The following is a 13,556-nucleotide window of genomic DNA, read 5'->3' as shown; positions in this document are numbered from 1 at the left end:
TCTGAGGCCTGGCCTGGGATGATTTAAAGACTAGGAGTGGTGACTGGGGTACTTACGTGGGGACTCCTTAACATGGCTTGATACCATTGGGATAGCTGGACTTTTTACATGGTGGTTCAGGACTCTAAACATGAATGTTCTAGCAAGAAGGTGGAAGCTGCATTGCCTTTTGTGACCCACCCTTTAAAGTTATATTGTGTCATTTCCACCATACTCTGGTGTTGGAAAAAGGGAGGGAAATTAGACTTCACTTCTACATGGGAGAATGGGAAGATAGCATTGTAGAAAAATGAGATGGGAGATATGACCATTTATGGAAAATGTAGTCTGCCTCACATGATGACAGGTTTTCATTTTTACAGTAGCTCACTCCAAAGCTCTGTGTAAAAACAGTCCTTTCTTAGGCCGGGTGCGGTGGCTCACGCCTGTAATCTCAGCACTTTGGGAGGCCGAGGGGGGCAGATCACTTGAGGTCAGGAGTTGGAGACCAGCCTGGCCGACATGGTGAAACCCCATCTCAACTAAAAATACAAAAAACAGCCAAGCGTGGTGGCGTATGCCTGTAATCCCAGCTACTTGGGAGGCTGAGGCAGGAGAATCACTTGAACCTGGGAAGCAGAGGTTGCAGTGAGCCGAGATTGTGCCATTGTACTCCAGCCTGGGCGACAGAGTGAGACTCTATCTTTAAAAAAAAAAAAGGTCCTTTCTTAGGGCTGGATTCCAGTGTGTTGATTGAAATACGTAGATAATCTTACATATATTTATAGATACTGGCTTTGGTCTTCTTTTGGTAAATTTAATAAAACAGTGAGTGAAACACAGAGTGCACTAATATTTTACAACTAAAATTTACAACTCTTGACTACAAAACAGAAACATGCCGTTAACAAATTGTTATGAAATCTAAGAGGTTTTTTTTTTTTTTTTTTTTTTAAGATGGAGTCTTGTAGCCCAGGTTGGAGTACAGTGGCACAATCTTGGCTCACTGCAACTTCTACCTCAAGTGATTCTCCTGCCTCAGCCTCCTGAGTAGCTGAAATTACAGTTGTGCGCCAACACGCCCAGCTAATTTTTTTGTATTTTTAGTAGAGATGGGGTTCCACCATGTTGGTCAGGCTGGTCTTGAACTCCTGACCTCAAATGATCCACCAGGCTCAGCCTCCCGAAGTGCTGGGATTACAGGTGTGAACCACCACACCCAGCTTAAAATCTAGGAGTTAAACAGTCATTTGGTCTAAAGCAACTAGTTAAAGCCTATATGATGAAGTGTTGACTATAGTTGAAATTGTGACTTCACAAGGTGATTTTAAAACATCCCTTAAATGTTGTTAAATGATAAAATGAGCTGGGCATGGTGGCATACACCTATAGTACCAGCTACTTGGGAGGCTGAGGTGGGAGGACCCTGTGAGGCCAGGAGCTTGAGGCTGCAGTGCATTATGATCGTCCCTGTGAATAGTCACTGCGCTCCAACCTGGGCAGTCATCTCTTAAAAAAAAAAAAAAAAAGATAAATTGACCTGACACAGATCCTTACCAATTCAAAGCAGTGTGTTTAAAAATTATGTGTTTATGTGTCTGGCTTGGGAATTTCTTGGGTCTTGCATTTCACTTGTGTGTTTCAGTGGAGCGATTGGCTGACTATGAAATTGTTATTGAGACTCTTTAGAAATTATTTCATTGTGTGTCAGTGAAGCAGAGTAATTGCTCAGCATGTGACAACTTTTACTGTCAATTTCAGTGTTTGCCTTCAACTCAGGTAGGTAGCAGCTGAAAAAGTTACCATCTGTTGGTTATCTGGTAGCCCATATGAAACTCTGTGGTAGGTTTGCCTTATTTGCTAGTCAATAAATGGATTTATCTCCAAGCCCACTACTATAATTTATTCAGTGATTTATTTAGCAAACATTTATTGGACATTCACTGTATGCCAGGCAGTCATAGTAAGGTGAGAGAGATGGAGATGCAAACAAATGAATATGACCAGAGGATGATAAATGCAGGAGTGAAAACAGGAACAAAATATTCAGTGTGTCCAGAAGAAGAATGTGACTGTGTTTAAGTTTTCCCCTTAAGTAGTCTCAGGAGAAATTCTTAGTTGTGTCTGAAGTGAAATCAACAAGCATGTGTTTTAATCTTGGCATTGCTTCTCACAACACTTTCAGTAAGTAAGGTTCAGCTCAAAGAGCAAAACCTCTGTATCAGTCAGCTTTGGAAAGCAGAGCTAAGGTTTACATTTAACTCGGAGGAATTTGCTAGATGCCAGGTGCTGTGGTTTCATTTGCCTCTCCTTTGGCTTTGTACTGATTCTTAGATGGTGTTATGGTCCAGATTACTGCAGAGAACATGGATTCCTTGAGGCAGGCACTGCGAGAGATGAAGGACTTCACCATCACCTGTGGGAAGGCGGACGCGGAGGAACCCCAGGAGCACATCCACATCCAGTGGGTGGATGATGACAAGAACGTTAGCAAGGGGTAAATGCAGCACATGTCCCCCTTTGTGGCTTTTAGTTATAGGTTAGGCTCTGGGTTTTGTCTGCTGTCTACATTGGTGTTTTATAGTTTTACTGAAAGCCCTGCCTAAGAGAAAGACTGCTTTGTATGCTTAACGTAGAATTTTAAATTTCTGGTTTTGTAAGTTAGTTTCTGAAGGAGTTTCTGTATGTATTTTTGAGGGAAGTGTAAGTAGAGGGATTGATGAAACAAAAAAGTCCCTCTATAGTTATTGAGATAACAGTAATACCTGAGCCTTTTAAGATTTACAACACATTTTTGCCAACATTGTTTTGTTTGATACAATAACAGGTGTTAACATTTCCATTCTATAAATGAGTAAACAAGTACCAAAAGGCTAAGTGACTTTTCAGGTCTACAAAGCTAGGAAGTGATAAGACTAGCTCTGAAAACCACCTTCTTGGGCTTCAAACTCTATATTCTTTCTCAGTGTTCGGCAACTCTATTCTAATGGTTCAAGCCAAAACCCTGGAGACATCTTTGACACTTTTCTTTCCCCCTCACCCCTTTCTTTCTCTCATACCCAGACATTCAGGGACAAGCTGGAAAACATTGCATTTATACATTACAAACTGAACTTTGTATCCTTTCTCAAAGGATTCTACACAACAAAGGGTGCTCTTTTTTTGTTTTGTTTTTAACATTGCTATTTGATGAATTAGAAATTAAACTTAAATTCAAGTAATTTTGACTAAATGAAGTGAATGCCTGATATTGAAGTTTAAGTTAGATTCGACTTTTAATACATAGAGATTTGGCCGGGTGTGGTGGCTCACGCCTGTAATCCCAGCACTTTGGGAGGCTGAGGCAGGTGGATCGCCTGAGGTTGGGAGTTCAAGACCAGCCTGACCAACATGGAAAAACCCCGTCTCTACTAAAAATACAAAATCAGCTGGGCGTGGTGGTACATGCCTGTAATCCCAGCTACTCAGGAGGCTGAGGCAGGAGACTCACTTGAATCGGGAGGCGGAGGTTTCGGTGAGCCGAGATCATGCCACTGCATTCCGGCCTGGACAACAAGAGCGAAACTCTATCTCAAGAAAAAAAAAATAGAGATTCAAGAACATAAACAGGTTTGAAAATTGTTAGGGAAAGTTTAGAATCTGTGTGCCAATTATTTTGAATCCTAATCAGAATGAATGTGTATCTCCATGTATTTATACTTGTATTTCAGGGAGGAAATGACTATCAGAAGTGGCCTTTTTGTTTAGGAATCTAGGAGTGATAATTTAGCACTAAAGGGAAGGTGTTATGACAGATACATAGATACTTGTTTACACTAGCACTGTCATAATTAGCAACTTGGTCAAATAATTCCTTTTTTTTTTTTGGAGACAGAGTCTTGCTCTGTCACCCAGGCTGGAGTACAGTGGTGCGATCGCAGCTCACTGCAACCTCCGCCTCCCAGGTTCAAGGTGATTCTCATGCCTCAGCCTGCCCAGTAGCTGGGATTACAGGCTGTACCACTATTGCCTGGCTAATTTTTTGTGTTTTTAGTAGAGGTAGGGTTTTGCTATGTTGCTGATGCTGGTCTCGAACTCCTGAGCTCAGACAGTCTACCCACCTCAGCCTCCCAAAGTGCTGGGATTACAGGCGTGAGCCACCATGCCCAGCAAATGATTCTTAATAAATATTTATTAGACTCCTAAGTTCCAAGCGGTGGGTCAGTAATGGGAATATAAGCACATAGAGGGGAATATATCATATTCCCTCCCCTTCAGAAGTTCATTTGTAAGTCAGGTATGCAAACATGAAGAATATATCATGACAAGTATCATTACAGAGTCAGGAGCAGAGTGAAAACAAGATTGAGTGGGTGACCATGCATTCACTGAAAGAAGGGATACTGGAAGAAGAGCAGGTTTGATTAATCAATTTCTTTACGTTAAAGAGAACTAGCTCCTGGAAAAATGATTCCTTTTTTGCATGTGTGTTCTTTGAACTATTTCAGTGCATAGATTCTTTCCCAAGAGCTCAGTTCATGTACATTTTTATACAGTGGCTGCTTCTTGCTATGATGTGCTGCACAGGTGTGTTCAGCAGGGTACCCAGTGTAATTAGCAGGAAGACTTCTGCAGCAAAACGTGATAGGAAAAATGGCTTTTCTAACTTCAAGAGCTGCTTCTATCTTTCCTTTGCCTCTATTTTAGTGTCATAAGTCCTATAGATGGGAAGTCCATGGAGACTATAACAAATGTGAAGATATTCCATGGATCAGAATATAAAGCAAATGGAAAAGTAATCAGATGGACAGAGGTAAGGAAATGAAACTTGGCATACTTGACCCACTTTGAGCACAACTTTTTGCTAGGCCAAGAGCCACATTCTGGGTTGACTTTGTAGGATAAGAAAAAAATATCTCTGAGAAAAATCTTTCTCATTTATACTCCAATTCCTATCTGAAATCACCAGGAAGAAATGCTGCCAGTTGTAGCCTGCACCTGTCTGATGTATCCTCTTTCCTGTGAACTAACTTTTAGATATTTCTTTGCATTGGAACTCAAGAAGAGTAGATCTCTGAGTGGTACATTCCATCTTTGCTGTATGCTTCAGAAAGCTGGGTCAGTTATTCTGCACTTATAAACTATTTTAGATAACATGACGGTCTTTAAAAAATACTTATTTCACTAATAAGAAAACTAGGCCAGGCACAGTGGCTTACACCTGTAATCCCAGCATTTTGGGAGGCTGAGGTGGGTGGATCACTTGAGGTCAGGAATTCAAGACCAGCCTGGGTAACATGGTGAAACCCCATACCCACTAAAAATACAAAAATTAGCCGAGGCATGGTGGTGCACGCCTGTAGTCCCAGCTGCCTGAGAGGCTGAGGCATGGGAATCACTTGAACCCGGGAGGCAGAGGTTACAGTGAGCCGAGATCACGCCACTGCACTCCATCCAGCCTAGGCAACAGAGCAAGACTCCGTCTCAAAAAAAAAACTAGGCCGGGTGTGGTGGCTCACGCCTGTAATCCCAGCACTTTGGGGGAGGCCAAGGTGAGCAGATCACCTGAGGTCTGGAGTTTGAGACCAGCCCTACCAACATGGAGAAACCCCGTCTCTACTAAAAATACAAAATTAGCCAGGCATGGTGGTGCATGCCTGTAATCCCAGCTACTCAGGAGGCTGAGGTGGGAGAATCGCTTGAACCTGGGTGGTGGAGGTTGTGGTGAGCCGAGATTGTGCCATTGCACGCCAGCCTGGGCAACAAGAGCGAAACTCCGTCTCCAAAAACAAACAAACAAAACTAAAGCTCAGAGACTAATTAACTTGCTCAAGATTACAAGGCAAATAAATAATGATAAAATCCTGATTAAAACCCAGATCTGGCCAACTCCTAAGCTCTTTCCCACTGTATTAATTTGCTCCTTAACTTGAAAGCTGTATTAGAGGCTCACCTGGGAATGAGAGGAGCAGGGCAGTGACCCTTTTTTGTATGTACATGTCATATAGATCAGAAAGTTTACTCTCTTCATCCTCAAGAGGTCTGAGAAAAAATAAAATATGAAAAAAATTTTAAAAGTTCTCGTGAGTAAGCAGGTAGATCTTAGATCCCTTTATTACTTTTGAACCTCATGTATGCTCATTTGTAAAGGATTAAATTATAAGATCTCTAGGATTCTTTTCAGCTTTGAAACTCTTATGTTTTTTTAAAAAAATTCTATGACTTCTGGCTTTTCCATTTCACACAAAAGGAAACAGAGACCCAGGGTTGTTAAATCTCTTACTCAAGTTCATATGGCTAGTTCCTGATAGCAGAGATGAGACCTGGTTCTCCAGTTCTGAGCAGTTGTCCTAAGGGACTCATCCTGCATAACAGGCTCCATGATTTCATATGCAGCCAAGGGATTTTAGTTGCTTGCTATGTAATGATTCGTCCCTTTGACACATTTTGAGCAGTGCAGAGTCTGGAACGTGTAAAACACTTTATGGCTTATAAAGCAGTTTGACCTCTGTTCCCTCCTTTTTGCTCCCCAGTAGCAGTGAGGTAGGCAAGCTACCCATCCTAAGATGCAGATGAGAAGACAGGCTCAAACAGGTCATGTGACTGTAACTTTGTGACTGATGTTGGTTAATGGCAGAGCAGGGGCCAGCGCTCAGGTCTCCTGACTCCCACTCTGTCATTTCATGCCACCACTCTCCAGTGCATCCAGGTACGGGGCTTCGGAGCTGCCTCCTTTGTAGTCCTCTCAGTGTAAGTTCCTTATGGAGCAGTAAGCTAGGGGTTGCTATATAGAAACATCGTGTATTTGCATTTCTGTATCTTTTATATTTTGCCTTTTTTTTTTTTTTTTTGAGACAGAGTCTCGCTCTGTCGCCCAGGCGGCAGTGCAGTGGCACAATCTCAGCTCACTGCAAGCTCCGCCTCCCGGGTACACACCATTCTCCTGCCTCAGCCTCCCGAGTAGCTGGGATTACAGGCGCCCGCTACCACTCCCGGCTAATTTTTTTTTTTTTGTATTTTTAGTAGAGATGAGGTTTCACTGTGTTAGCCAGGATGGTCTCGATCTCCTGACCTCGCAATCCGCCCGTCTTGGCCTCCCAAAGTGCCTTTTTTTTTTTTTTTTGAGACGGAGTCTCGCTCTTGTCACCCAGGCTGGATTGCAATGGTGCGATCTCGGCTGACTGCAACCTCTGCCTCCTGGGTTCAGGCGATTCTCCTGCCTCAGCTTTCTGAGTAGCTGGGACTACAGGCATGTGCCACTACACCCAGCTAACTTTTGTATTTTTAGTAGACAGGGTTTCATCATGTTGGCCAGGCTGGTCTCAAACTCCTGACCTTGTGATCTGCCCGCCTCGGCCTCCCAAAGTACTGGGATTACAGGTGTGAGCCACTGCACCCGGCCTTATATTTTGCCTTTATATAGTTTTATCTTTACAATAACCAGAGAAGTCAGGTGCTTTCCACTTTACAGAGGCAAATTAATTTTTTTTTTTTTTTTGAGACGAAGTCTCACTCTGTCACCCAGGCTGGAGTGCAGTGGCGTGATCTTGGCTCACTGCAAGCTCCACCTCCCAGGTCCACGCCATTCTCCTGCCTCAGCCTCCTGAGCAGCTGGGACCATAGGCGCCTGCCACCACGCCCGGCTAATTTTTTGTGTTTTTTTTTTTTTTGTATTTTTAGTAGAGACGGGGTTTCACCGTGTTAGCCAGGATGATCTTGATCTCCTGACCTTGCGATCCACCCTCCTTGGCCTCCCAAAGTGCTGGGATTACAGGCGTGAGCCACCGCGCCCGGCCGAGACAAATTAATTATTAAGAAGTCCTCAGCCTGGCCAGCATGGTGAAACCCCATCTCTACTAAAAATACAAAAATTAGTCTGGCTTGGTGGCAGGCTCCTGTAATCCTAGCTACTTGGGAAGCTGAGGCAGGAGAATCGCTTGAACCTGGGAGGTGGAGGCTGCAGTGAGCCGAGATCGTGCCATTGCACTCTAGCCTGGGCAATAGAGCGAGACTCCATCTCAAAAAAAAAGAAAAAAAGAAGTCCTTTGGGCCGGGTGCAGTGGCTCACACCTGTAATCGTAGCACTTTGGGAGGCTGAGGCAGGAGGATCATCTAAGGTCAGGAGTTCAAGGCCAACCTGGCCAACATGGTGAAACCCCATCTCTACTAAAAATATAAAAATTAGGTGTGGTGGTGCACACTTGTAGTCCCAGTTACTTGGGAGGCTAAGGCAAGAGAATTGCTGGAACCCGGGAGGTGGAGGTTGCACTGAACTGAGATCGCACCACCGCACTCCAGCCTGGGCGGTGGGCAACAGAGTTGAGACTCCATCTCAAAAAAAAATAAAGTAAGTCCTTTGGGCCAGGTGCGGTGGTTCATGCCTGTAATTCCAGCTCTTTGGGAGGCCGAGGCGGACAGATCACCTGAGGTCAGGAGTTCAAGACCAGCCTGGCCAACATGGTGAAACCCCATCTCTACTAAAAATACAAAAATTAGCCAGGCATGGCAGCACGTGCCTGTAATCCCAGCTACTCAGGAGGCTGAAGCAGGAGAATCACTTGAACCTAAGAGGCAAAGGTTGCAGTGGGCAGAGGTCATGCCACTGCACTCCAGCCTGGTGACAGAGTGAGACTTTGTTTCCAAAAAAAAAAAAAAAAAAGTCCTTTAACTTCTTTTAGTCCTCTAAGGGACTTGCTCATGACCCTTCCTCTATGGTGCTAGGACTTGGGTCATCAGTTCCAAGTGTGTTCCACTTCTGCCTGTGCACAGTGCTGACACAGTTCCCGCCTCTATAGTGGCAGGGCTGTGGTGGAAAAAGCTCTGCAATAAAAGGCTCAGATGCCAGGCTCAGCCTGGCTCTTCCTCTGTCTCTTAAATTCTTCTGTGCCCTTGAGCCAGTCAATTCCCTTGTAAGACTAATTGTAAAATAAAGCAGCTGGGTCACGTCAGCTATAAGAGCCATTCTCTTAGACTTAAGATCATTTTCTAGGTAAATTGTCCACATACAGGGATTACCTTTTAGTGGCATACAATGCAAAATGGAGGCCTTTTCTAGTTCTGAGAAGAATGTGCCATTGCAGCCATGGAGGCTTGCAGGGAGTTAGGCAGGCTGCTGCTGTCATTTTGTGGATGCAGAGATTGAGAGACAGGGATTGTTTTTTTTTAGGTGGAAGACAAATGCCCGACTTTTCCTGGACCAGGGACTTTATGGTGTCCTGTTCCTGTCATGTCTTCTTGCACATCTTGGAGAATCAGGGTGCTCATATACAGTGAGCTAATCTACTTCTCCCAAAGTCTAGGCACAAGTTTAAAAGTCTCTTTTGTTTGGGGAACAGGTGTTTTTCCTAGAAAACGATGACCAGCACAATTGCCTCAGTGATCCTGCAGATCACAGTAGATTGACTGAGCATGTTGCCAAAGCTTTTTGCCTTGCTCTCTGTCCTCACCTGAAGCTTCTGAAGGAAGATGGAATGACCAAACTGGGACTACGTGTGACACTTGACTCAGATCAGGTATGATGTGTCTTCCACAGCTTTTAAAGCTGGCCTTGGGCAACGTCTGTATTTCTGACATGTGAGTTTTTCTGCATCACCCCAGAGAGCTTAATTCTCCGACCTTCTGGCCTGACTGGATATAGTGTTTGGCCCTCTCTTTAATAGTACTATACCCACATGTGATGCTTGGCCAGATTCTCTCAGAACCATTTGAACTGTGGCTTCTTCACCTGCATGCCTTCCAAGGAGCTGGTTTCCTTCTTAGTGTGGGGTAAAGAGGGGAGCATGTGGTAGGACCTGCCAGGTCCTGCCTTGATGTTTACAAATTGCCAGACCTCTCTGTTCCCTCAACCCTTTAGCTCCGAGTCACTTGGAACTTGGGTGTAGACTCAGCTTGATCCCCCTTCCCCACTGAGTGAGTGTTAATTCTGCCCAGCAAGCTGCTTCTGGCCTGAGTGCTTATGAGGAGAAACTGGTTCCTGATCACAGGGTTGTGCCATTATCAGGGAATGATGAAAGGTTCTGTGTCTGGCCCCAGTTCCTGACTAGTCATCAATCAACAAATATTTATTTTCTGCTTAACGGCTTGCCCAATGCTATACTAATGAAGTATTCTGGTCCTATCTCACGTAAAACAAAGAACAAGCATTTTTTGCTAAATATGTGAGCCTCTTGAGGGCAGGGCCCTGTTACATTCATCTTTGGATCCCTGCATTTGTAGTTGCTCAGACTGGTGCATGGATGAACAGATGGATGCAAGAACAAATATTCAGTTCCTACTAGGTTAGGGAGCTGTACATTGTGTATTTCTCATTTTAATTTTCACAACCAAAGATTAAGGTATTATTTCTGATACTCCATACCTTTTTACACACCTCTCCCCTTCCCCAGAAAACTAAGACCATAACAGGTTAAGTGGCTTACCCAGTGCCTCATGGTTGTCAAGTGGTCAGGAGGAGTAAACAACAGGATAAGTGATCATCCAGAAAAGAGGATAAATTTGTATTCACTGCCATATGTTTAGCCTATGGCCAAAAAGGACATCTCCTTTCCTGCTCAGCCTCCTTGCCCTCAGCCCTGGAGAGGCCTTCTCTGTTCAGTAACCTCTCCTCCTTTTCTCTCTGTGGTATAGGTTGGCTATCAAGCAGGGAGCAATGGCCAGCCCCTTCCCTCGCAGTACATGAATGATCTGGACAGCGCCTTGGTGCCGGTGATCCATGGAGGGGCCTGCCAGCTTAGTGAGGGCCCCATTGTCATGGAACTCATCTTTTATATTCTGGAAAACATCGCATAAACGAGAAGACTTCATTTTTTTCTGTTCAGACTTGTTGCAACAGCAGTCATACCCAAATCATTTGCACTTTAAAACTGGAAGATTAAGCTTTTGTTAACACTATTAATGGGGTGGGGAATAGGGTGGGAGTGGGGGTTTGGGAGACGGGTGGGAAAGGGTGGTTGGGGGGACAGATGTTCCATAATTCTAAGTCTTCTATGCATTGTCCACCAAGAAGATCTGGGCAGCTTCTGTTCCTACACAACAGTTATGCTATCCTTGCAGCTAATCCCCTTCTGTTACTGTTTAGACAAGAATTCCGCTCCTCTCTCAAGATTTACTTATGGTCATGTGCTCAGAAATGCTCAAATGGGTACAACCATCACCAAGGGTGGGATGGGAGGGCAGAGGGGAAATAAAATATAAAGCATCAGTTCTTGCACTCTTTGTACAGAATTGGTATAAAAAGGATAATTCCACACTGATCTTGTCCCAGTTACATCACAGCTGTTTATCGAGTAGAAGTCACACTTAGATTTTTGTTTTTACCAGATTATTCATTGAAGTGAATCGAAGACTCAAGGGCTTAATCTACTCTTCCAGTTTCGGAAGGGCAACTCAGTGTAAATGTCCACTTCCAGTGGAGAGCAGAGGTGAGTTCAGGATTGCTGGAGATCTGCCCGTGTGGATGGCAGGTATTCAACTGGGTATTTCTGTGAATGCTGATGGAATACACCCAGGACATTTTTAGTTATAAATACTGGAGGAATTTAAAAATACATTTTATTGAGAAATAATTTAAACTTCTAGGAAGTTGAAAGTACAAAAAAACCCACGCACACTTTACCCAGATTCCCCTCTTGTTCACTTATTAACATTTTGTCCCATTTGATTTGTCAGGGTTTCTCTCTCCCTTTCTCCTTCTCCATAAAAAATTGAGGCATTTGAGAGTAAATTGCATACATCGTAGGCCTTTCCTCCTAAATGCTTATTTCCTAAAAATAAGGATATTCTCTTACACAACTGTAGGACAGTTCTCTACTTCAGTCAAACATGGATTTGATACTTTAACCTGGCATCTGCCCAATGATGTTCTTTGTAGCATTTTTTCCCTCCAGTAAACCTTCCAGTATAGAATCAGACATGGCTATGGCTGTCATGACTCGTCTTGATCTTTTATGTCATTGATATGTATTTTTTTTGAGACGGAGTCTCGCTCTGTCACCCAGGCTGGAGTGCAGTGGCGCAATCTCGGCTCACTGCAATCTCCGCCTCCCAGGTTGAAGCGATTCTCCTGCCTCAGCCTCCGGAGTAGCTGGGATTACAGACGCCCGCCACCACCCCCAGATAATTTTTTTGTATTTTTAGTAGAGACAGGGTTTCACCATGTTGGCCAGGCCTGAGCTCAAGTGATCCGCCATCCTCTGCCTCCCAACTCCTGATCTCAAGTGATCCGCCATCCTCTGCCTCCCAAACTGCTAGGATTACAGGTGTGAGCCACCGCACTCAGCCTCATTGATATTTTTGGTGAATGTAGCCACCCCAACCCCACCCTGTTGTTTTTTTTTTAACAGAAAACAACTCAGTTTGATATTTCCTCATATTTAGAATCAGTTTATGTGTTTTTGCCCATAATGACTTGATATCCATCTGCCCCCTCATTGATAGTGGTAAATTTTGATCACTTGGTCAAGGTGTCCAACTTCTCTGTATATCCCCCTACCTGGAACTTATAACCAGTATATGTAGACTTTCAGACCATGCAAATCTCTTGCCTATGAAAGTGTCCCGTTAAATTAGCATGCATTGATGTTTCTTACCTGCACTGATCTTTTACTATGATGTTTGCAAAATGATTTTCCAATTCTAGCGCATTCTCCAGCTTTACAGGTTGCACTTGGTAATCTACTATAAGCAGAAGCCCTTCCTTCCCAATTTATTCATTTAATTTTCATTATACACTCATGGACTGTTTTTTGTTTTGCTTTGTTTTGTTTTGAAACAGTGTCTCACTCTGTCACCCATGCTGGAGTGCAGTGGCACAATCTTAGCTCACTGCAGCCTCAAACTTCTGGGCTCAAGCAAACCACCCACCTTGGCCTCCCAAAGTGCTGGGATTACAGGCATGAGCCACCAAGCCTGGCCTTTTTCAGTGGTTCCAATTCATTATTTTGGTGCACAAATGGTCTCAGCTTTAGCTAGACAAGAGACCCTTCCTTCAAGCTGGCTCCTACATCCTGGTGACATGCTATTTTTTTTTTTTTTTTTTTTTTTTTTGAGTACTTCTTTTTTATTTCTATCCTAACAAGATGCTTCAGGCTTATCTTGTGCTTATCCTGCCCTAGCCCTGGAATCAGCTATTTCTGCAAGGAGCCCTGGCTTCTTTTAATGGGAGTGGTATTAGAAACCAAAATCTGGTTTATCCATGATATGTGTGATGCACTCTGACCTTTTTCTGTTTCATTAAAAATTTATTTTGATCTTAGACCAAATGGATTCCACAATGCACATTTTGAAAATACTGCTTTAGGGCAATGTACTCCATTGTCACTGGCATCTTCTGAAAGCCAAGGCTAAACTAGTTTTTCTGCAGTATTAGTACAGCTCCAAGAATTCCCTGGAAACTAACGCAGGCCTGTGGGACAGCGACAGGCTGCTCCCCAGTGGCTAGTGCTGGGTTTAGCACGAGGCAACAGCAGGCTGTGGAGCTGTGTTTGCGGCAGCAGCTGTTTTCCAGAGGCCTAAAGGCCTGGCCTGGGAAATGTCTGGGTAGGTTCATCCTGCTCTCTGAGGTGGGAGCTTATAGTCGACATCTGCCTCTCCAAAGGTTT

General features: G+C 43.9%; 1 protein-coding gene across 2 annotated transcripts in view; it reads left to right on the top strand.

Annotated features, from left to right (window-relative positions):
- The window catches only part of ZFYVE9 (zinc finger FYVE-type containing 9), a 210,680-nt gene extending 197,470 nt beyond the window's left edge, over positions 1-13,210 (top strand). For both annotated transcript variants that reach the window (XM_034965193.3, XM_034965188.3), the window contains 4 exons: positions 2,314-2,476; positions 4,666-4,771; positions 9,294-9,470; positions 10,585-13,210. In XM_034965193.3, coding sequence (XP_034821084.1) covers positions 2,314-2,476; positions 4,666-4,771; positions 9,294-9,470; positions 10,585-10,746 — 608 coding nt within the window. In that variant the 3' untranslated portion in view covers positions 10,747-13,210. The remainder of the gene's footprint in view (positions 1-2,313; positions 2,477-4,665; positions 4,772-9,293; positions 9,471-10,584) is intronic.
- Positions 13,211-13,556: the final 346 nt, after the last annotated feature.

Source organism: Pan paniscus, chromosome 1, assembly GCF_029289425.2.
Source record: "Pan paniscus chromosome 1, NHGRI_mPanPan1-v2.0_pri, whole genome shotgun sequence".
In the NCBI taxonomy this organism is placed as follows: domain Eukaryota; kingdom Metazoa; phylum Chordata; class Mammalia; order Primates; family Hominidae; genus Pan; species Pan paniscus.
The sequence above is the reverse complement of the archived record's forward strand: the minus strand, read 5'-3'. Positions and strand labels throughout refer to the sequence as shown.